This window comes from Equus asinus, chromosome 1 (assembly GCF_041296235.1).
Source record: "Equus asinus isolate D_3611 breed Donkey chromosome 1, EquAss-T2T_v2, whole genome shotgun sequence".
NCBI lineage: Eukaryota > Metazoa > Chordata > Mammalia > Perissodactyla > Equidae > Equus > Equus asinus.
The window spans coordinates 208,507,757-208,529,086 of record NC_091790.1 but is presented as its reverse complement, the minus strand read 5'-3'; the positions used below and the strand labels follow the sequence as shown (position 1 = coordinate 208,529,086).

General features: G+C 45.1%; 1 protein-coding gene across 4 annotated transcripts in view; it reads left to right on the top strand.

Moving 5' to 3' along the window:
* PTPRN2 (protein tyrosine phosphatase receptor type N2) overlaps window positions 1–21,330 on the top strand; it is a 945,556-nt gene that overhangs the window by 103,643 nt on the left and 820,583 nt on the right. For 3 of the 4 annotated variants that reach the window (XM_044747547.2, XM_070516912.1, XM_070516913.1), the window contains exon 2: window positions 4,347–4,397. The exons of the other annotated variant lie outside the window; for it this stretch is intronic. In XM_044747547.2, the coding sequence (XP_044603482.2) occupies window positions 4,347–4,397 (51 nt within the window). The remainder of the gene's footprint in view (window positions 1–4,346; window positions 4,398–21,330) is intronic. 4 annotated transcript variants of the gene reach the window in all.

Here is a 21,330-nt window from a genome sequence, read left to right as displayed (position 1 = left end):
CCATTCACAACAACATGGATGGACCTTGAAGGTATTATGTTAAGTGAAATAAGCCAGACAGAGAAAGACGAACTCTGTATGACTTCACTCATGGGTGGAAGTTAAACATAGAGACAAAGAGAATTGATTGGTTGTTACCAGGGGAAAGGGGGTTGGGGGGAGGGCACAAAAGGATGAAGTGGTGTACCTTCAACATGACTAACAATAATGTACAACTGAAATTTCACAAGTTAAAAAAAGAAAGAAAGAAAATTGAGGGAGAATACTCTTGTACTCTAAGAATCTTCTGGTCGCTTTGTAGAAGTTCCAAAATCACTGGTCATGTTCACGTGGTCTGTAAGAGAGAGAAACTATTTTACTTTTTGGTGAGACAATTTATTTTAGGTTCATCTTTTCCTTACATTATTCAGTCATAAAACCTCTCTATTATGTTAGTTGTGTTTGTCTCTGTCTCAGCACTTTTGGGAGAACCCTGAGGTAGGGGGGAGTTATTTCAGTTTCCTTCATCGGGCACCTGGGATGGTCATTGGCTTGCCTGTGGTCGGGTAGGGAGAGCATTGCTGATGTGCATTGGGTGATGCTGGGCCCCTCAGTGTTCAGGCCAACTCTCCTCTGAAGCTGCACCACACCGTGAGGGGACACACGGGAACAGAAGGGCTGGAGGTGTGGGCCAGCCATCCTTGTGCTTTTAGTGGGGGTGGAGATCCTGCTCACGTGGACTGTTCCCACCATGGAATATAAAACCTTTTCTAAATGCCTCAGGAGTGATGGAGTATGAAAGGCAGAGCCGGCCGGGCTCCTCACAGAAGAGCTGGATCCATTTTCATTTCAAATAGGATAAGAAGAGAGAGGCAGCAAGATAGTGACATGACACACTCAGTCTTCTGAGAAAATAAAGGGGAAGCAGAATTAGAACTTAAAAATTCAGTGTGTGTGTATGTATTTGTGTGCATGTCTGTGTCTTTGGTCATGTGTGTGTTTGTGAGTGTGTGTCTGTGTTTGTAACACATGTGAGTGTGCACACATGTTCTGAAACTAGAGGGAAACCTGTGGATTTAACGGGTAAGGGGGAGTCCTCAGCTCCATAGCCCTACTCTGGGTGGTCAGCCAAAGGAGCAGTTTGAAGATTTTGGAAGTGTCACCTTTGTTTTATGGAAAGAGTGGATAACACCATTAAAGTTGAGGAATTCTACTTTTAAGCACTGGGCACCAAGTGGTTGAGGGTCAGACAGACTGCTGTGGGCTTTCTTCATGGATTTAACTACTTGGCTTCAGACTGACACCTGGACTTGAGGCCATCCATGAGCCTGACCTTGATGTAGCAGTGTAAGCCAATGGATTGAAGCTGCCTCCTGGTCAGCTAGCGGAGGGAGGCAGGAGCCAACGTGGAGAAGGAAGTGTGTCTGAGGCAGAGAACACAGGGTGGAGCCAAGAGTCTGTCAGACAGATGTCTTTTACTTTCTATGATTTATGGTCATAATTACTATTAGTAGGTGTCTGATATTTAAAATGAAATAGGATCTTTCTTAATTTTAGAGCAAATAATAACAAATAAATTAGCAGTCAAATTGCATATTGCCTGGCTGGGTGGAATACGCATTACACTTGCAGCTCTGGTGATAAATAACTTGAAAACTCCTGATGGAGGTCTTTCTTTCTTTCTTTTTGTGAGGAAGATTAGCCCTGAGCTAACATCTGTGCCAGTCTTCCTCTACTTTGTATGTGGGACGCCTCCACAGCATGGCTGATGAGTGGAGCAGGTCTGCACCTGGGATCCAGACCCATGAACCTGGGCTGCTGAAGCAGAGTACGCAGAACTTTAAACACTTGACCATGGGGCTGGCCCCTGGTGGAGGTCTTTCTGATGCAGTTTTTCACCAGTTCCCTGGAATGGAGCAAATTAGGTATATGCTGATACAGGTTGTTGTTCCAAGGTTGGGATTCAAGAGTTAATTGTGATGGATGCCTCATCCCAATTGCATGTGATTGTTAGCCATGATTAGAGCAGGATGGGAAGCAAATAAAGACTTGTTCCTGCTGCCTTATCTAGTGGAGTCTGTCATCTGCCATTTCCACAGGACAAACACAGAATTCTTAATGTGAGCAAATCTCCAGCCAGAGCAGTGTGGCTGTTCTTGTCCCCTGCATCCTGCCTTCCTCCCAGGTCTTCTGCAGGCACTGGACACGCACTGTGATAATCCTGGGCATAGAGAGTGCCTGGGGTGGTGGGAGAGGCAGCCCGAGCCCCCCAGGTTCCTTGTGTTAGACCCTTGGTGATTTGCTTCTGGTCATCCGTGGCTTGAGTAGAGCCCTAGAGATCAACTAACCTGGCCCTGATTTACTGCTCACGATGCTGACACCAGGCGAGTCCAGTGACTTTCTCAAGGTCACCACTTTTGGGGGAACCAGATTGGATTCAGGTGTCCCTGACTCTCCAAGGTACCAGGCTGTCTCTCGGGAGGGTTTATGGCAGCTTCCCTTTCAGGCTGTTTTACCTTTTCTACCTCCCACAGCCTGGCTCAGGTCCTCGAGTGAGAAGCGACTGTGAGGGAGGGAGGAGTGGGGAAGAGAGGCACGAGTAGGGCCAGGAGCAGACCTGTGAGACATGGGGAACAGGAACACACAAGCACACTGAAAGCTTGGGTCAACTCATGGATGAAGCAGGTAGTGAAGACGTGTTGAAATGAGACTAAAAAATGAAACGCTATTTTTCATGAGACTGTGTTGTTTCAGAAAAATGGAGCTTTTGCTTAGAGTTGAGGCCCAAGGCTGGGTGTCCAGCTCGCTGCAGGTGTGCACCCTGGGCCTGACTCTTGGGGCTTTTCCTCTGTGATGCAGAGCTATAAAATCGAGCTCATAAAGTTGGTGTAAGGGCAAAGTGAGACTGCTTATTCCTGTGAATTCACAGTAATTTTGTCCTCTATTGGATTCCATTGCTTTTGTAGCCTCTGCACATCCTGGCTGTGTGCCTTCCTCAGCCTGTTTGTGTAAGGGGGTTGAATGCTTCAGCTGTAAAGATTTTAGAGCAATCCTCTTATGAGGAAATTAATGATTGGAAACTTTGCAGTCAACTCCCTTGTAATTAATAGCTTTCTCCTGATTTGTCATTCTCTTTCATTCATCCGTTTACTCTTGAGCACCTACCATGTATCAGACACAGGGGTAGCCACAGAGGAAATGGCAGAGGACAAAAAGGACAAATTTATGGGGTTCCTAACCTTGAGAATCTTATATTCAAGATAAGAAGATATGCCTTTAAACTGACAATCACAGCACAATGTGGTAAGTCCTATAACAGACGCCTGCACAGAACTAACCTACCAGTCCAATCAAGGGAGATTCCATATGGGACTTTTGAGTTGGGTCTTAGTGGATGAATAGGAGTTTGTCAGTTTGAGAAACAGGAATACAGGCATCATGCTTTGACAGGAATGTGTTCTCAGTGTTGATAAAGGCACGGTGTGTTCAGAAAACTTCAGGTTTTGTTGGCTCATGGCCCTCCACTGGGGTTGGTGTGAATATAGCATCAGGGACCTCTGAGGAGGGGGCCTCATCTTAGTTTTGATCTCACTCCTCCCATTGTTCACTCTCTGACTGGCCGGCTTACCCTCCCAAGGGTGGATTTTCTCTAGTCCTTTCTCTGCATTTAAGATGTACTTGAACCCACGGCAGAATGTCCACGTGCTCTGACCTGCCCCGGCCCCTCTGAGATGGGTGAATGCGTTTGGTGCCACACTCACTTGAAATCCTTGTCTGTCTCTCCTTACGGAGCATGAGTGTCCTCCTCCATCTGCCTCTTCTTTCTCCATTCCCTGGCAACAAACACAGGCTGTCTGTCCACTTGGGGCATGCACGCGGTGGGTGCTAGGCACAGATTGTTCCAGAGAAGGACCCAGAGGTCCTATTCTAGTTTCACTGCTGCTCGTGTAATTCTCTTTAGTGATGATGCTGACGGAGCCCCATGGGTCTGGCCCAGTGGGAGAGCTCAGCCAACCAGGTGTCTTTGTAGGTGGCCCGCCACACACACTCCCTCTGCTGCTCACCTGGAAGATCCCCTCAGGCAGATGGCCCCTCCTTGTTACCAGAAGGGACTGGATGTGTGAGCATCCTCCCAGTGGAGAAGCTGTCCCCTGTATATTCCCTCTCACTAACTCAAGCTAGGGTCATGTTGTTTTATCTTCCAAATAATCCAGCATCATTTCAAAAAAGCCAAGTCCCAAGAGTCTGTGTGTGGATCTGCACTGTTTCTTTGGGACTCAGGAGCTGGCAAATGCAACAGCCTCCGAAGACATGCTACTCTTCTTTGTAGCTCTGATTCCTTTCTCTCTTCTGTTTTCCCTCCCCAGGCTGCTTATTCGAGGATGGCCTTTGCAGACCGTCTGAGACCTGTGTAGATGGTAAGTGTGCAGGTCCTGGCTGTCATGCAGCTGTGGGTCTAGGTTTTCCTCTATCTCGCCAACCAAGACAACTCCAATGATGGGGTTTATGCGGAGTGAAGGTTCTGGGTGAGGTTTGGTTCGTTTGATACTTCTGAAGAGAGCTGTGGCGCTGAAACTTATCTAGACGTTATTATAAGGAGAGAAAATGGAAAATTAATGGAAGTGGAACATACTCTTTATATGCATGTATGTGTATAGGTGTCTGCATCTGTATCTGTACCTGTATCCCAGTATTTTAAGGCATTTCATGAGAAATTTTGCAACCATAGGTGGTGGGATCTGGAGCCCTGAGGATGGCTAAATGAGAGGCCTGTCCCTATGGATGTGCCCCTGTCGATGTCCCTCGGCACTGAGCCTTCGTTCCTCTGACCTGCCCAGTGCTTTTCTCACTCGCCACACTCCACCCAGTTTTGCTTTGTCAGTAGGTGAGCTTTTCAGCCTTTAGGTCCCCTAATTTCCTCTCTTATAGGTGGAGGAGAAGAAAGTTGGTGCTTTGTGTTGTCAGGTAGGGTTCAAAGCCCACAAGGCAGGACCTAAAATACCAGAGCAGGGAGTCCTCCCCGTGGCTGGCTCTGGAGGGGGTGGGACATATGCCTCCCGCCTCAGGAGTCTGGTCTCAGAAAGGACATGTGCACAGAGGGCTGCCTCTTAGAAGAAGAAAACCTAGTGTCTTGTTTGATGGACGGTAACTTTGGGGCAGTGTGCTCTTCGATAGCGATGCTTCAAATACTAAGGGAAAGGGCTTAGACTGGAACACGCACAAAGACATTTTGGTCAGTGCCACTTTTCTTAAGGTCAAACTGAGTCTGCACATGGGAACCCAGGCAGCGTTGGGAAGACCAGGTGAGAGGCATGTGTCTTCCTCTCCTCACTGCCTGTCTCTGCCGTTAGCTTATGGTGTGTGTTGGGGAGGTGGATTCTGTCTCTGCCCAGATCCTGCCTTCAGTGTTCCTGACACGGCACAGGTGACCCTCGCTTCTGCCAGGTTCTTTGCACAGATGTGGTGCCTTTCGGGGGAGTCCGATTTCCAGAGGACATGCGGGACTTGGGGACTGCCCTTCAGCTTGTCCTCACCAGGCTGATGTGGGACACTATCGAGAGTCTGAAAGTCAGACACGAGGCACCATGAGCATCCCTCGTTGAGAACAGTCCTGAGTCCTAGACCAGCGGATTTCAGGGCCGGGAACCACCGTGTTTGTCTGTGTCCTGTCAGTTTACGTGCCCTGGGGACAAATTGCTGACAGTTCTGGATATTCTGTCTTGTGTTTTTTTCTTTGTGGGAAGAATTCTGTGCTGAATGTTCTAAGTGGTGACCTGGGCTGGAAGAAGGTAGGACAGAAGCTCCGTGACCGCAGGACTCAGTTTGTGGCCAGGTTGTGGCCCAGTCAGCCTGAGCTCCCTGGACCTGGGCCTGGCAGCTGCTCACCTTCTCACACCTGGGCAGGCTTCTTGCTTGGCCCTCACTCCGGGCTCCTTGCAGTTGTACCTCTGCAGCTTTTATTTGGAGGCAGCTCTTAAAAAATAATTTTATTTTAAAAAATACATCATCTGCCCTGACTCAGTGAAGTTTGATTATAGAGCAAACAGATGTGTGTGTTTAATTTAATCAGAGATGTGAGTGGCACCAACAGAATAAAAGCTGTGGCCTTCTCCTCTGTCCTTGAGAAAAAGCAGGCCTGGAAGTCATAACCATTCCTGGAGGTTTTCCTTTCCGAACCTCAACTTGCTGCCCTGGTGTGGAATTACATTAACATTATATGAGATAATAGCTTTGAGTTCTTTGGAAAGGAAAGCAATTTAAATGTAAATATAAATACACAGGTCTTGATTATAGAGACAGACAATATTTGGTATTTTCTGTGGTACAGTTAAGGTCTAGGAAGCTTCAAAGTGAGTGTGGTCCAATCTCACAAAACTGTGTGCCCTGCCAGGCTGGTGGGTGGGGAAGGCAGGGGCAGCGCCCTGCCCTCCAGGATGTGCTCCAGCTCCAGTATGCAGCATCCATCCATGGAGCAAGAGCCTTGTTGGGCCTGGCCAGGCTTCGATGGGGGGTGGGTGCTGAGGCTGAATGTGGGAGGCCAGTGGCCTGGGGTCAGGTCTCAGGCCAGTCTGGCTATCTCTTTCTTTTTCTCCCTCCCTCCTGCCTTCCTTCTCTTCTTCCTCCCTTCCTTCCTTTCTTCCTCCTCCCCCCTTTTTTCTATTCCTTCTCACTTCATTCCTTCCCTTTCTTTCTTCCCTCCCTTCCTCCCTTCTTGTTTTCCTTCTAAAGCTTTCTTTCTTTCTGATTTTTTTTAGTGAGGAAGATTGGCCCCGAGCTAACATCTGTTGCCAATATTCCTCTTTTTGTCCCTGACCTAACATCTTTGCCAATCTTCCTCTGTTTTGTATGTGGGACCCCAACACAGCATGGCTTGATGAGCAGTGTGTAGGTCTGCATCCAGGAACCAAACCTGTGAACCCTGGCTGCCGAAGTGGAGCACGTGAATTTAACCAGTATGCCACTGGGCTGGCCCCTGAAGCTTTCTTGAAGTTGGAAGGAAGCAGACCAAATCAATATATTTTTGGAAGTGCTCAGAACATTTTTTTTCTTTTCATTTTTGTGTTTAGCAATCACAAGCTTGGTCTGTCAACTGCTTGTTGTGATCTACTGGGGTGCCCAGCATGCTGTGGCAAATTTGATAAACAGAGCTATTCTGCTTTATTGCACTGGGAAAAATAGAATGGTAAGAAGCTTTAATTTGACAACTGGGGAACTGTGAAAAAGCATGGTCGGTTTGAAAAAGAGATTAGATAGCAGCAATAAAACCTATACTGTATGAATCATGAGCCACCAGAGAGCCTGGAAAGGCCCTTGTGAACTGGACATTCTGAGGCAGCTGCCCAAGGACACTTGGCTTCAGTGGCTCTGTAGGGAGGGCGCTAGCTTCCATGGTAGGACAAGCTCTGCTTTCAGGATCCTCCCGCTCTTAAGGCTGATTTCCAGGAGCCTAACAGGAGCCTAACCTCCTAATTGGTCTGTCTGCCTCCCCCTCTTCTCTGCCCTCCTCCACATCACTAGGAGCCAGCTCTTCTTCCCGCTGCTGCAACTCTATCTTCCTCCTGGCCTGAGGCCTTTCACTGCCCCTCTTCCCACAGACTCAAGTCTAGACTCCTGAGGCCAACCTGAGCGCTTGAGGTCCTTTACCATGGGACTCCACCCTCAGGGATGCTTCTAAGGTGACCATCCTTTGTCAGGTTAATTTCTGCCTTATTTTCGCACTACTTCCTCTACCAGACCCTCTTCCCTCGTCCAAATCCCACCTCACTTCTTCATTCATTCCAGCGCTCTGGTCGTTCCTTCCTTTCACTGTTCTCCTAAAACACTCAGTTTGTCTTCCCATGGCACTCAGTGCCTTGAGTATTTTTTCAAGGGTTTTCATTTTAACTTCCCTCCTGGATTGATGTTTCTGAGAAGTCTTAAAATACCACCTTTTTTCCCCCAAGTGTCAATATAATGTGCATGCAGGAAGTATTTGCTGATTTCTGGAAGGTTTTTTTGACGTGGAGGCATACACCTGGTTGATGAGCTGTGACAGTCAGTCGAGCGAGTGAGCCTCTCCTGAGTCGAGCAACACCAGGCTGCCACTCCCTGTGCCGTCTCACTGGGTTGGTCCAGCTTATTCTCTACAAGAATTCGCCCTGGACCTGTGAGAGGTTTGCTGGTCCAATGGTACCCTTCAAGGAATTAACGCACAGCCGTGCTTTGCTCGTCCATCCTCCTTCCTGCCTCTCCTGTTATGTTCCCACCCTGGCGGTCTCCTGCTCCTGCATGCCACCTGCCTTGTCCCCAACTGGCCCGGCCTCATTCCCTCTCTGCCTCCAGGTGCTTCCTCCATCCTGGACAAGGTTGGCACGTGGGTTATGTCATGGCACAGGGCACCTCACTCGTACTCCCTGCCTGTTGGGGTAGCTGGGTGATCTGGCAGGACCTGGTGACTGATGCTGCTTTTCTCAGGCATTTCTGTGACCTGACTGGAGACCCCACCCACATCCTCCGACCAGACCATGAGACTCGGGCCAGCACGAATTCTGACAGTTGCGATTTAGAGAGTCAAAGAAAGAGAATGCCCAAGAAGGAAGAAGTATTGTGATGAGTTGGGCTGGGTTGTGGGACAGGAGCAGTGTGTAAGCAGATAAGAGTGACTCTTTCTTCCCATTGCAGAGTCAGTCTTAGGGCTCTCAGCAGCCCTTCTGTGTCCCCTGCTCGTGGATTGGATTCTTTTTTTATGTCTCTATTGAGTTAAGGAGTAGAAGCAGAAGGAGAGAAGTGGGGCATCGCATCCAAGCTCAAGTTCCACCCTACTGGAGGGTTTCCAGTTGATGTGTGACCCCAAGCCAAGTCTGTCAGAAACAGTTTCTGTAATGCCTCTGCATCCATATCCACCCTGCTTCCATGGATTGAAGGGCCGCGTGCTTGTGATCCTTGAGGGCTCAGTGCCAGGGGCTGGAGCTCATGTCCTCTCTTCCTGACACAGCCTCAATGTTGTATGTGGAGAGAGCTTTCTGCACTTCATAGAATCAGTGCTGTTGCATGACAGGCTGTGCTGCTGTTTGAATCTATCTCAATTTCTAGAAACTTATAGAAAGGACGCATTATTGAGATTTGAAAGACTTTGTTTTATTTTTGCTTCAATAGAGAATTTGGCACATTGTTTTAAATCAACAACTTGTGTACTTATGTGTGTTGGTTTAAAGCTGAGTAGCTATTTGGAGGGTGGAAAATTGGAACCAAATGTTTTAGGAGCCACCGTACGTGTATTATCAATAAAATGTAAAGCAAAATTATCTCTCAAATTACATGATGATGGTTTCCATAACTTTCTAGTGTATCAATTTTTCCAGAGGCAGGCCTGTCAGCTAGTAAAATGCTCCTAGAGTTCTTAAGAAGGACGTTAGGTTGTGAAGCTCATCTAAAAATAAAACTTACTAGAAATATAGGATGTGTTCTCTATTTGTCATTTTCTAGCTGACATATACCATTTTACTGAATGTTACAACAGTGACACCAAAGATAGGCTTTTTCAGGAAGTCTTCCTGGTTGCTTTAGATCTTCCTCCTCTTCTGCTCTTAGCAGGCAGCATGTGCTCACCCACCTCACTGTGAGCTCTGAGAGCAGGGGTTGTCTTTGTATCTTGGGACCAGCATGTCACCTGACACAGGAATCATCAGTGAGAGTGGGCAGAAGGGAGGAAATTGTTAGAGATCAAGGAAGGAACGGGAAGGTATCATTTTGCAATAAGTCATAGTGTGTAAGTTCTTAATGCTTGTATTGTCATCTATTAAATGGATTTTTAAAAATAAAAACTTTGTTTTGTTTTTCTAACTATAACTTATAAAACTGAAAATAAAAGAATAAAGGACACAATAAAAATTACCCCAAGTTCATTCTAATTCTTCCCTTTAAGCACATTCTCTTTCCTATTCTAAAATTCTTATATGTAAGGTTCGATGTGCTCAGATAACATATGTAAGTGTGAGAAAGCGAGCACTGGCGAGTGCACCACCTAGCATGAGAAATAGAGCAGTATTGTTACTCTTGAGCCCACTTCTGTATTGTTTTGATAATAGAAGATGGTAGCAAAGTCTTATTGTATGAAAAAGGAAAATGTTAGTCACTGGAGTATTTGCCTGCTTTTCTCTTTTAGGTTTATTATGTATTGTTTGATAATTCAAAAATGAATTATACAAATTATATATGGACACATTCTTGTTAAAAATGAACAATTTGGAACTATATAAAATAAACAGTGAAGCATTTCCTCCATATCCCTTCACTCCACCAAATCTCACCCCACCCAGAAGGCACGGTTCTTTCCAGCTGCTGTGTGCCCAGCCAGACCGTTTTCCATATACAGTAACATAGAATATGCCAGGCAGTTCCTCATGGAAGAGATCTGGCAATTAGCACCAAACTGTCTCACACCTTTGTTTCGCACTTTGTGGTGAATTACCGAAACAACCTGTGTTATAGTTCTGGGCTGCTCTGAGGGCAGGATCCTGCCCCCATGTCCTCACTGCCTATGCAGACCCGCAGCAGAGAGATTACATCATTCAGCGTCACCAGGAGGCTTGTTCCATTCCCAAATTCCAATTAATCAAACCTAAACGGGAATGGAAATTAATTACTGAGTTAAATGGTGTGAAGCAAAGTTTAATTTGGCATATTAACAGGAAAAGAAATGCAGTTTTGAGCCTTCATATTAATGGGCTGAGATGAGTTAAAATTGTTTCAGCTCCATTTGAGCACACACACATATGTTCCAAAAGGAGCATGAGGCAGGCACTCTGGGCTCCAGAGCTTCCGTTTGCTCCTCCTATTTCATCAGGCTTTTTTCTGCCAGAAGCCTGTTGGGATGAAAGAAGCAGGAGGAATGTACCCAGATTGTCTCCTCACTTTTCCTCTTACTTGGTTGCACTTATAGCATTCGAACTGGGAAGGTTGCACTTTATAGTAACGTGCTTTGTGTTTCTCTGCAGCCTCCAGGGTGCTTGACAGCATCACCAGGTAGAGAAAGCAGATTGGCTTCCAGTCAGGAGTCATGCTCCCTGGAGCCCCAAGCTGAGGTGCCTCGATGCAGCTCCCCCTCTGCCTGGCACACCTCCCTCTTAGTGGCTCTGGGTTCAGAATTTTCACAGAGATATGAGCTGATTCTTGCTGCATCTGGGCTAGCAGTTCTTGGTCGATGAAAAGGCATTCGTGTGTTGGAGGCTGAGGACTCTACTTCTATGTGTCTTCATGGGGCATACGACACATTGATGCCCTGTGCCACATCAGGGTCATTGATATGACCCTGTTACATCTGGTGTGGCTTTGTAACTAAAATAATCAGTGCAGGTGTACCTCATTTTATTGCCTTTGCTTTATTGCACTTTGCAGACATTCCATTTTTTTACAAGACCCTCCACCAACAAAAAGCTTATGAGTCGCTGAAAGCTCAGATGATGGTTAGCATTTCTTAGCAATAAAATACCTTTAAATTAAAGTATGTACATTGTTTTCTTAGATATAATGCTATTGCACACTTAATAGACTACATTATAGTGTAAACATAACTTTTATGCGCACTGGGAAACCAAAAATTTGTGTGACTCACTTTATTGCGATATTTGCTTTATTGCAGTGACCTGGAACCAAACTCACAATATCTCCAAGGTATGTCTACACTGGAGAAATAATGTGAGGGTTTTATTGTTCTGAATAAACAATGAGAGGAATTCAAATCCCAATGAGTAATAATAAGTGTAAATTCATAGCCTAGATCTGTGGTCTTCCCTTGAGTCAGGATGTTAACAAAATGAACTCTTGGGTGTTGCATTTCTGTACAGTGTGGTTCTGAGTCCTCTGATTCTTAAAATTCTCCCTTTAGGCTGCGTAAGGGTCCCCACTTAGACTGTATTGGAATTCCCACTACTAGAATCAGTTAACGGTGAACTGAAATAGGCTCCACTGAGTGCATATGTTACCTTGGGATTTCAGATTAGTATTAGGACAGCTCCTTGGCCCCCATTCATGCTCTGCTCCCGAGGGCACTGAGGTGGCCTGCTGTAGTTCCACACTGTACTCACCATTGCCAGGTGAAGCCCTCACGATGTTGGCTATCCACAGACTATAGTTTAAACGTTCCACCTGGTGGCCTTTGCCACATCCTGGCCTCTCTCCAGGACAGTTCTATGATAGGACACTTGAGCTGAGGCCGCCTGCTTTCCTAACCGTCCTCAGATGTTGTCCTGCCTGAGGGGTTTCCCTTCCACCTCCACCTTGTAAAGTCCCACCCCTCCCGATGGAGGAACTGGGATGCAAGGAGGAATCGCCCCATTTTCCTGCTAGACTTCTGACTAGGAGTACAGCACTCCTGCATGGGGGCGCGCAGGTTTATTAAGATGCTCTTGAAATATTATTTTTTCCTTTTGACCTTGGTTTCTGGATTGATTTATCAGTTAATAGAATTAACTCTCCAAAATCTCCAATTTTGAAGAGGGAAGAGGATAATGAATTACCTAATAGATGAAACTCATTTCATGTTTTCTGTGGCATATCCAAACCCAGAACCATTTGGAGCATTTCTCTGGGGGAAGATGAACTGAAAGTGCCAATTACAGAGTTTTCTACACTGTCCAGGACCCCTGGCCTTCCTACCATTGATCTGAAAGTTTAATCAACCGTTTGATGAATGAGCAGATTCCATGTATGGAGTCCCGCAGTGTGCTGTGCCTCTCTGTCTGGGTTCTGGGTTTGCTGTGATGAATGGCCAGCTGTGAATGGGTGATGCTGCCAGCTCTGCGCAGACGGGTGAGTGAGGAACTGCTTCGTCCTCCTCAGTCTGGGCTAGTTTGTTTATGCTCTGGTTTCAATTTTGTCTTATAAGTACTAGATGTTGATGTCTACCTAAGAATGTCACCAATGAATAAGAAAAGAGATTCTTTTGGAAAGGAATATCCAGGGCCTGGGTGAAACAAGCAAATTAGATTCTTAGAGCCAAGAAATGTTAATATTGAGGTTTATATTGGAGTAAATTTTGCCTTGGAAATATTTTCTTTTCCTTTCAAATGCTTAAAACATTTTGGTTTTTAACGTACTTATAGCCAACCTTTTTTTTTTTTTTTAAAGATTAATATTTAAAAGAACAGTTTATTTTTTTCCACTTGGTCATTGTCGACTATTAGGTAGTTGGCTGGTTTGGCTTTTCTTTTGAAGCCAAAACTGGAGTTTTAATTAGCTTAATTTGAACCAGGCTAGATTTTCTGAGCCTACGACTGTCCCCATGTTTGAGGAATGCACTTTGCAGTTTATGAAGCAACCACTACACAGAGTTGGGAAATCTTTCCTCCTCCTTTCCAGAATCCACTCCATGGTGGTTGTAAGTATGTTATGGGTGAGGGCGGGGCCGTGGTGCACATTAGATTCCACAGTGCAGTCTTCCCCAGTCTACAGCAGCGCTGCCTGAACGCAGAGGACGTGGGCAGCACCTTTATGTCTCTGCTCTCCATGGGGGACCAGCCCAATTCCAGGGTGCCCGTCCAGGCTTGGGCTCAGCAGCCATGGGGACGTCCACGCACTGAAACGGCTCCTTACAGGGACAGTTTATTCAGAGAGTGGACATGGGTTTGTGGCAGGAACAGTTCTTAACTTTTAACATATTTGCACCATTGCTCTTTCCCCCTTAGTAGGACTCTGAATTTAGAATTGCTGCAATATTTAGAGAAATCTTCTAGCTCCTGATCTAGTTTTGATTCATCTTTCTGGAGGCATTGGAGGAGACTGGAAGTTGGCATTGGGGTCAGGAGCCGTTAACATTTTCAGCCGTGACCAAGAGACCAGGTGAATGATGTATATCCCTGCTCGTGCCACTTTGAAAAGCACAAAACCCTTTATAATTAAAGCAAAATTTTATACTAAACTTGGGTCCTAAAGATTATATTTTAACAAAAAAAAACTTATTCTTTTTGATCCATGGGTTACTGTCAGGCCTAATTCCAATGGTTCAGCCAGTGGTGTGTTGGTAAGTGCTCAACAGCCAGCTCTGGGTTGGGGGCTGATTTGTAGCCAGTTTCCATGGTGTAAATATTCCCACGGGGCTGATTTCCAGCCAATAATGTCACTGCAGGTAGAGTTGGGAAGACATGTGGACAGTCGGCTCACCAGCCCTGACGCAGCCCTGGGACGAGCCCTCAGTGTTTCAGAGGTGCAGTCTGCCCATTCTGGAGCATTTATCTGCGCCCGTTGGAAGCTCAGGTTCCATAGAAATGAGTCTGTCTGTTGAACGTCAGTTGAAGGGTGGGTGATGTCAGAGGTCCCTGTTACATGCTGACTTGGGTGATTTTCACGGCTGAGTTCACGTGGTCAAGTTTGGTTTGGGGTTGTTTTGCAACCTGCCATAGTCTGTTACCAGGGCTCAGAGCTTGTGAGAGATTTCTGCTGAATTAACACCTGTCATGGCTCTTTTGTAACATGGAACTAGCATTAAATAATAATAGTGTGTTTGCATTGGATTTTATACTTTTCTGAGTGTTTTTCACATATGTTATCTTGTTAGATTTCCACAGCATCCTGAGTGACTGTTTTCTCCCTGAGGTATTTTTGTTCTTATTTAGCAGATGGCAAACATGGTCTCATAGTTGTTAAATGTGGGTGAAGCAGGGGCAGAATCTGATCTAGAACCACAGCTGACCCAGGGGTCTTCCCACTCTTTGTCCAATTGAACTCACCGTTTGCTTCTAAGCCCCATGGCATCAGTGTGTCTCGCCATTATGTGCCTTTGAAATGTATTTTTCTGGCTTCACTACTGAGATCCAGGGTAACAGTTATTTTCCTTTTGTGAACTCTTTATGATGCTGGCAAAAGGGAGGAAATGGTCATATATTGGTTAGATGGGTGTTGAAGTGAGAATAATTGCATTCCATGGAACCTCCAGAGGAACTGTGGCTGGGCCCAAGAGCATTTGCTGAACAAGCTGGTTGTCTTTTGTGACTGGGTGTCCTCTTTTTGCCTGAGAATGAATTTCAGTGATAGAATGAATCGGGAGTCTCACACACGCAAACCCTGGAGAGATGCTATGGCCAGGGTGCCCATCAATCTGGGGAGGTTCTTGGTTGCTTGTATATTCAGAAATAAGAGAAAACAATTTATATAGAATCCCCACCTTTTATTCATTTGGCTTGAAATCAGTTTTGTTAATGGGGTTTTAAACTTGTCTCGGAACTGGAAGAAATCCAGAGACTGGAAACTGGATAGTGCTGCATTGAGGGTGAGACCCTGGAAAATGAGACTACCAGCAGATCTTGTGGGCTTTATCGATAGGAGGGAGGGGGAGGAGAGAGAGGTCGGTTCTGCAGAGACTTTCCTCATCTCCGAAGAAAAGATCCACCCTTCCATGTGGACATTTGGTGTTATCTTTCAAAGAGGGAGAAGAGCATTCCTTAGCTTCCTGCTGTGAGGTTTGACAGGAGGACACTTTACTTTCCCATTCTTTCCTTCATTTTTGGAAAGAAAACCCCTCAGATCTTTGTTTAAAATAAAATGGATCTTCTGAAAGTGCTTGGAGAGAAAGGAGGAGGGAAACACAGTGGTTTGAAGGGCTCTCAGGTGTTAGCGGCTTGTCTGAACAGGCCTGCAGCCTCCCCAGACCTCCTGCTCCCTGAAGCTGGCTGCTTGGGCCGTCATTGAGCAGTCTGGTTTGCAGAAGTCAGGTCAGCTCACGGTAAAGTGTCCAGTCTTGTGAGTAGTATAACATGGTGAAGAGATTGGAAATAGCGCAAGATTAATGGATGCATTCAAATAGCGATTAAACAAGGCTGTGGTTCAGACGCGAATTGGTCTTATCAAGAATGATGAGGGGACCCGGCCCCGTGGCCAAGTGGTTAAGTTTACGCGCTCCGGTTCGGCGGCCTGGGGTTTTGCTGGTTCAGATCCTGGGCACGGACATGGCACCGCTTGTCAGACCATGCTGAGGCAGTGTCCTACATAGCACAACCAGAGGCACTTACAACTAGAATATACAACTGTATACTGGGAGGCTTTGGGAGAATCAAAAAAAAAAAGATTGGCAACACTTGTTAGCTCAGGTGCCAATCTTTTTTAAAAAAAATTCTATAAAATAAAATTAAAAAACTGCTTTCTTTAAAAAAAAATAAAAGAATGATGATGACCAGGGTTTTTAAGTCCTTTGGAGTCCATTCCAGCAGAGACAAATGGGAGTGGGAGAGGGTGACGGTCTGGTCACTGTGCAGGTCCTAAAGCTCCTCCCTATAGTGGTGCCGCATCTTCAAGATGACCCTGGTTGCCTCAGAGGTGGAGGGGGCTCACCTGGGGACAGAGCAGGCCCTCTTCCCACCCCCGTGCCTTCAATGCTCACCTACCAAGATGCATTCCCACCCATTCCTTAAATTCTAGGTGATGTATAAAAATTCACTGAGATATGCACTCAAGCTTCTGTATTTATTGCACTCTTTTTACATTATTTCCAACGTGGGGATGTATATTGAGCTTGTTCTCCACCTTGGAAAATGGCATTGTCCTTCACCTCGGCTCTCTCTTGCCCTCATCTCCCACTGCACACGTTTGTTCCTTTGTTGCCGAGTACTATCCCTTCCATGAATGGCCATGTTTGGGTTGTTCCCAGTGTTTGGCTGTTGTAAGGAAGGCAGCTATGAAACCCTGTGTGGGCCTTTTGGGCGGCCCTTCTGAAGGAGAGTGTGGGGCTCGTCTCAGGACACTCACCTGGGAAGTTCCCTTGAGTCGGGTTACTTGAGATTCTCGAAGATGCATGTAAGAAATAAAAAGCAGATGATCCCATAAGCCGCTAGGAAAACACATAGCTGATCCTATTGGTCAGTCTTAGTTCTTCAGCAAAATGGAATAAATTTTATATTGTCTAAATAAAACACTATAACCATGTCTGACTATAATACAAATGGAATTCTTCCACTTCTACTTGATTATTTTTTAACATTTCAGACCCTGTTGTGATGTTGGTAGGAAAAATATCCCCATTCCTATGTTTTCCTTTGGCTAGGTTTTCTCACTCACTTGCTGAGTAGCATGAACAAACGCTATTTGGCAATTCTGATGACCTGGATAGGATTTTGTTTGTTTCAGGAAACAAAAATGCACTCAAGCATTAACAAAACTACTGTGAGTGGTGGGGAGGGGTGAGGGCCGGTTGTCAGTCTCACATAGCCTGTGCCTGAGTCATCAACTCCATCTATTAATCTAATTGGCTCAGGCCAGTCTATGGACTTAAACCACTGAGTCATGTGTCTATATGCCCACTCTTTCACCAGGGCTGGAAGGCTCCTCCCTGTCACAAATGAAGGTGTATCAACAATTTGTATTTTATATCTTCACTCTTTAAAAGGAAACACAAGCAAAACAACTAGACTCAAACTTTACACATTTTTGTGTCTGCTCATTGTGAATTGATATTTTCCTTTTCTTAATCTGAAAGCCTGATGCCATTGATTCATCTGCTACGTGTGTGTGTGTGTGTGTGTGTGTGCACGTGTACATTTGTACACACAATGTGGTCAAACATATTGGACTGGAAGTCAGGAGACTTGGACTAGTCTGGGCCCTGCCAGCGATTGTTTTCTTAACCTTCTATTCAAGTCGCTTCTCCATTGGATGTGCCAGATTTCTCACCTGTAAAATGAGGCGTTTGGCTACACCTGTGGTTACCAACCTTGGCTACTCATTAGAAACACCTGGAAGCCTTTAAACAATACTGATTCCCAGGCCTCTCCTGGCGCAGTTGAATCAGAATCTCTGGGTTGTGGGAGGGGTCCAGGCATCAGCTATCTTTCTCTTTCTTCCTTTCTTCTTTTTTTAAGCTCCCTGAAGTGACTGATGTGCAGTCAGAGTTGAGAACCACTCGGCCAGATGATTTCTAAGAAAGCTTCTTGCCCTAAAAGTTCAATGATATGCACTAAACTGCCAACTGTGCTTTGTGCAACAGAGCCAAAGTTATGGAGGGGGAATTCAGTCTCCTCATTATTACTTCTATGGTTTGTTAGCAAGAACATCATTACCATAAAAGATATTTCTCTGTGGACATGCAAATCAATGCAAATGACTAATTTGCCATTTAAGAAATTGTGGATTGCAATGCAAACTGTTTTAGGTAAATAACCCTTGTCTAATTGAGTGACAGTATTCTGTACTTCGGTATTAAGGATATCAGCCCAAGAGGCAGGAAGACTGTAAAAATGCTACAGATTATTACTAATACCTGCACAATGTTTTACCATTTATGGGAGATTTCATGTGCGCCATTTCACTTGAGCCACAAAATTCCAGTTCTGTTCTAGACTGCCTACAGTAAAGCTGTTATTTTGTCAGGTAGAAGTAGGATAGGGTGTCAGGGAATGCAGGAATGTGAACAGTTAGCCACAATACAACACAGGAACAGGGTCAGCTCTGGGGGCTACTAGGTCTTTGGCAGTAGAATTACCTGAGTTCTGGAGGCCAATGACTTTAACATATGCCATATAAAGTGAGGAGGTAAATTCTGTGTTTACTTTATGGATGTCTTTTATATCATTGCACAGATAGATCATACAACAGGAAGACCGCTGGGTGAGAGGGGAGAGGATCTGGGTTCAAGGCCTGAAAATGCATCTCCAGGCAGAGAAGCTCAGCACATGTGACCATACACATGACGCTGGGCTCTCTGTGCTGTAGACTCAGGAGGTCAGTGACCAGGCTTGCTTTTGCCCAGCCCAAGTCCAGCACATGGCTAGCATGTAGCCGGGTCTTAATGAGCATCTAGTGGAGGCTGTTGGATGCGTATGTTTAGGGCAGTGTTTAGGGCGGAGATATAGAATGACTTGGGAAAGACCGTGTGCCCTGGAGTCAGCCAAATATGACTGTGAGAATCCAGTCTTCTGGGAACTCACAAGTACTAACTCTTTCTAAGCCAAAGTTTGCTTGTCTATAGAGTGGTATAATAATAATAATACCTCCTTTTATGACAGTGAAATGTGATATTGCAAGTAAAATGTTGAGTGCAGTACCTGGCAACTGTTAGGTAAAACTGCTATTATAATGAAAAATGCCCACAATGAGCTCCTGGCTAATGAAGGGATAAAGCAGCACACAAATGACTTGTATGTGAGATGGCATAAGGGAGGTCATGAGAGAACCACCAAGAAAAGATTCAAGGGGTAAGGAAGGGAGGGACAGAAGTGACATCAGTGTGAGAATCAAGATAGGCTCAGGGAAGAGGAGGAAATTATGAAGGACCTTGAGAGGGCTGGATTTTGAAGGCTGTAGGGACACCATGGTGTCTCTTCACAAAACCTCTTGGAGGTGGGCACTCTTAGTGTCGTCCCATGATAGGAGAGGAGGCCCAGGGTGATTTAGGAACTGCCCATCATCACAGAGCTAGTTAGTGCTGGATTTGGAATTTGTATCAGTCTATAATCTGAGCTACTCTACAGCCTCTCTAGATAGCTGTGTTATCCTAAGCAAGTTACTCAACCTCTCTGAACTTCAACTTCTTTGTGTCTAAAATGGGGATAATATTATTTATCTGAAGGTTAGTGATAATGAGCATAAAGGGTCTGGCATAGAACCCAGCACAAAGGTACTATTTAATAAATGGCACAGCAACTGTGATGATGATGATGGTCATGATGATGGTGATGACAGTGACAGTGATGATAATGATATTGATGGTGATGATGATGCTGATGATGGTGATGATGATGATAATGATGATTACAGCAGATGATGATGATGATGATGATGGTGACAATGATGATGGCCATGGTGATGGTGATGATAGTAATAATGGTGATAGTGATGAGGTGATGATGATGATTATGATGACGATGGTGACACTATGATGGTGATGATGATCATGGTGATGATAATGATGGCCATGATGATGGTGATGATGGTTATGATGATGATCATGGTGACAATGGTGATGATGATGGCCATGATGTTGATGGTGATGGTAGTGATGATGATGATGACAGTAATGGGGATAATGGTGATGATGATGGTGATGATGACAGTGATGATGCTGATGACAAGGATGGTGATGATGACAGTGATGATAATGGTGATGACAAGGATGGTGATGATAATGGCCATGTTGATGATGATGACAATGATGATAATGGTAACGATGATGATGGTGATGACAATGATAACAGTGACGGTGATGATGGCCATGATGATGATGATGATGCTGATGATGCTGATGATAGTGATGACGGGTGGATGTGAGAAAATGAGAAAAGATGGAGGAAGGAGATTATGAGTTCATCTCTCTTGGACCTCCATTTTCCTATTTGCATATTGAGGAGCATGGTCTGGTTAGTCTCTGCTGTGAGGGGATCTGAGGTCTTCATAGGCCTGCCGTGACAGGGGCACCAAGTTGCTGTGTGTGAGGAACTGCATCATGTTTGAGAGGTGACTTCCTGGGATAAACAAGCACACCCAAGCTCCTGCAGAAAGAGCCTAACAATATGCTTTGTGTTTGGAGAAATATGGGGAGGGTTGTGGTTAAGGCTTGGGGGCAGGTGTTCCTGGTCAGGGGCCCTGCTGTGTGGATGTAGAAAGGAGAGAGAGGCAAAGGATGTGAATGAGTCATATGGGAGAAGCAAAAAGGATCCATAAATAATGAGTAGAAATGCAAATGGAAACACTAAAGCTATTCTATCAAATTAGGAAAGATTTTCACTCAGGTGCTTGGTGCTCTAGTAAGACAGAACTTGTGTGCTACTAATGTGAGAATAAGTTGTTTTTCTTAAAAGTCCTAAATATGCTAATACCCTTTAAACTCAGTAACTCACACTGTAGGAATCTACCCTAAAGAAGTGTTGAAATAAAGGAGTGATGAAAATATCATATAAAGATGTTTATCACCTTTCTTTATAGTGTGGAAAAACTAAAACAACTTATGTGACTAATAGTAGCAGAGATTGGTCAAGTCCGCTGTGGTGCAGCAGCCTCTGGAGATGGTCATGAAGAGCTTTTAGTGGTCAGGAAATCCTCCTGATGGAAGAAAAGGCAGGTGACAGACTGAGACTGCAGAATGAACTCAACTGTGTTTAAAAATAATTATACAAAGAGAAACCTTAGGAGAAAATACGTCTATAATGATTTCTTTCTTCATGTTTCTCTGCACGCTCCAATTTTATGCCGTAAGATTTTATTGCTCATGTAACCAGGAAGAAAGTTATCAAAAACTGGGAATTTGGAAATTTGAGGTTTCCCTTATGCTTCTTTATGAGTTCACTTTCTTACCTTAAATGGAGCCATACAACCTTTGGGCAGACCTCCCCTTGTAAAAGGAAGTACTATTGTTTCTTGGAAACAGGTTCTGGGGTATGAGGAAGTTAGTCT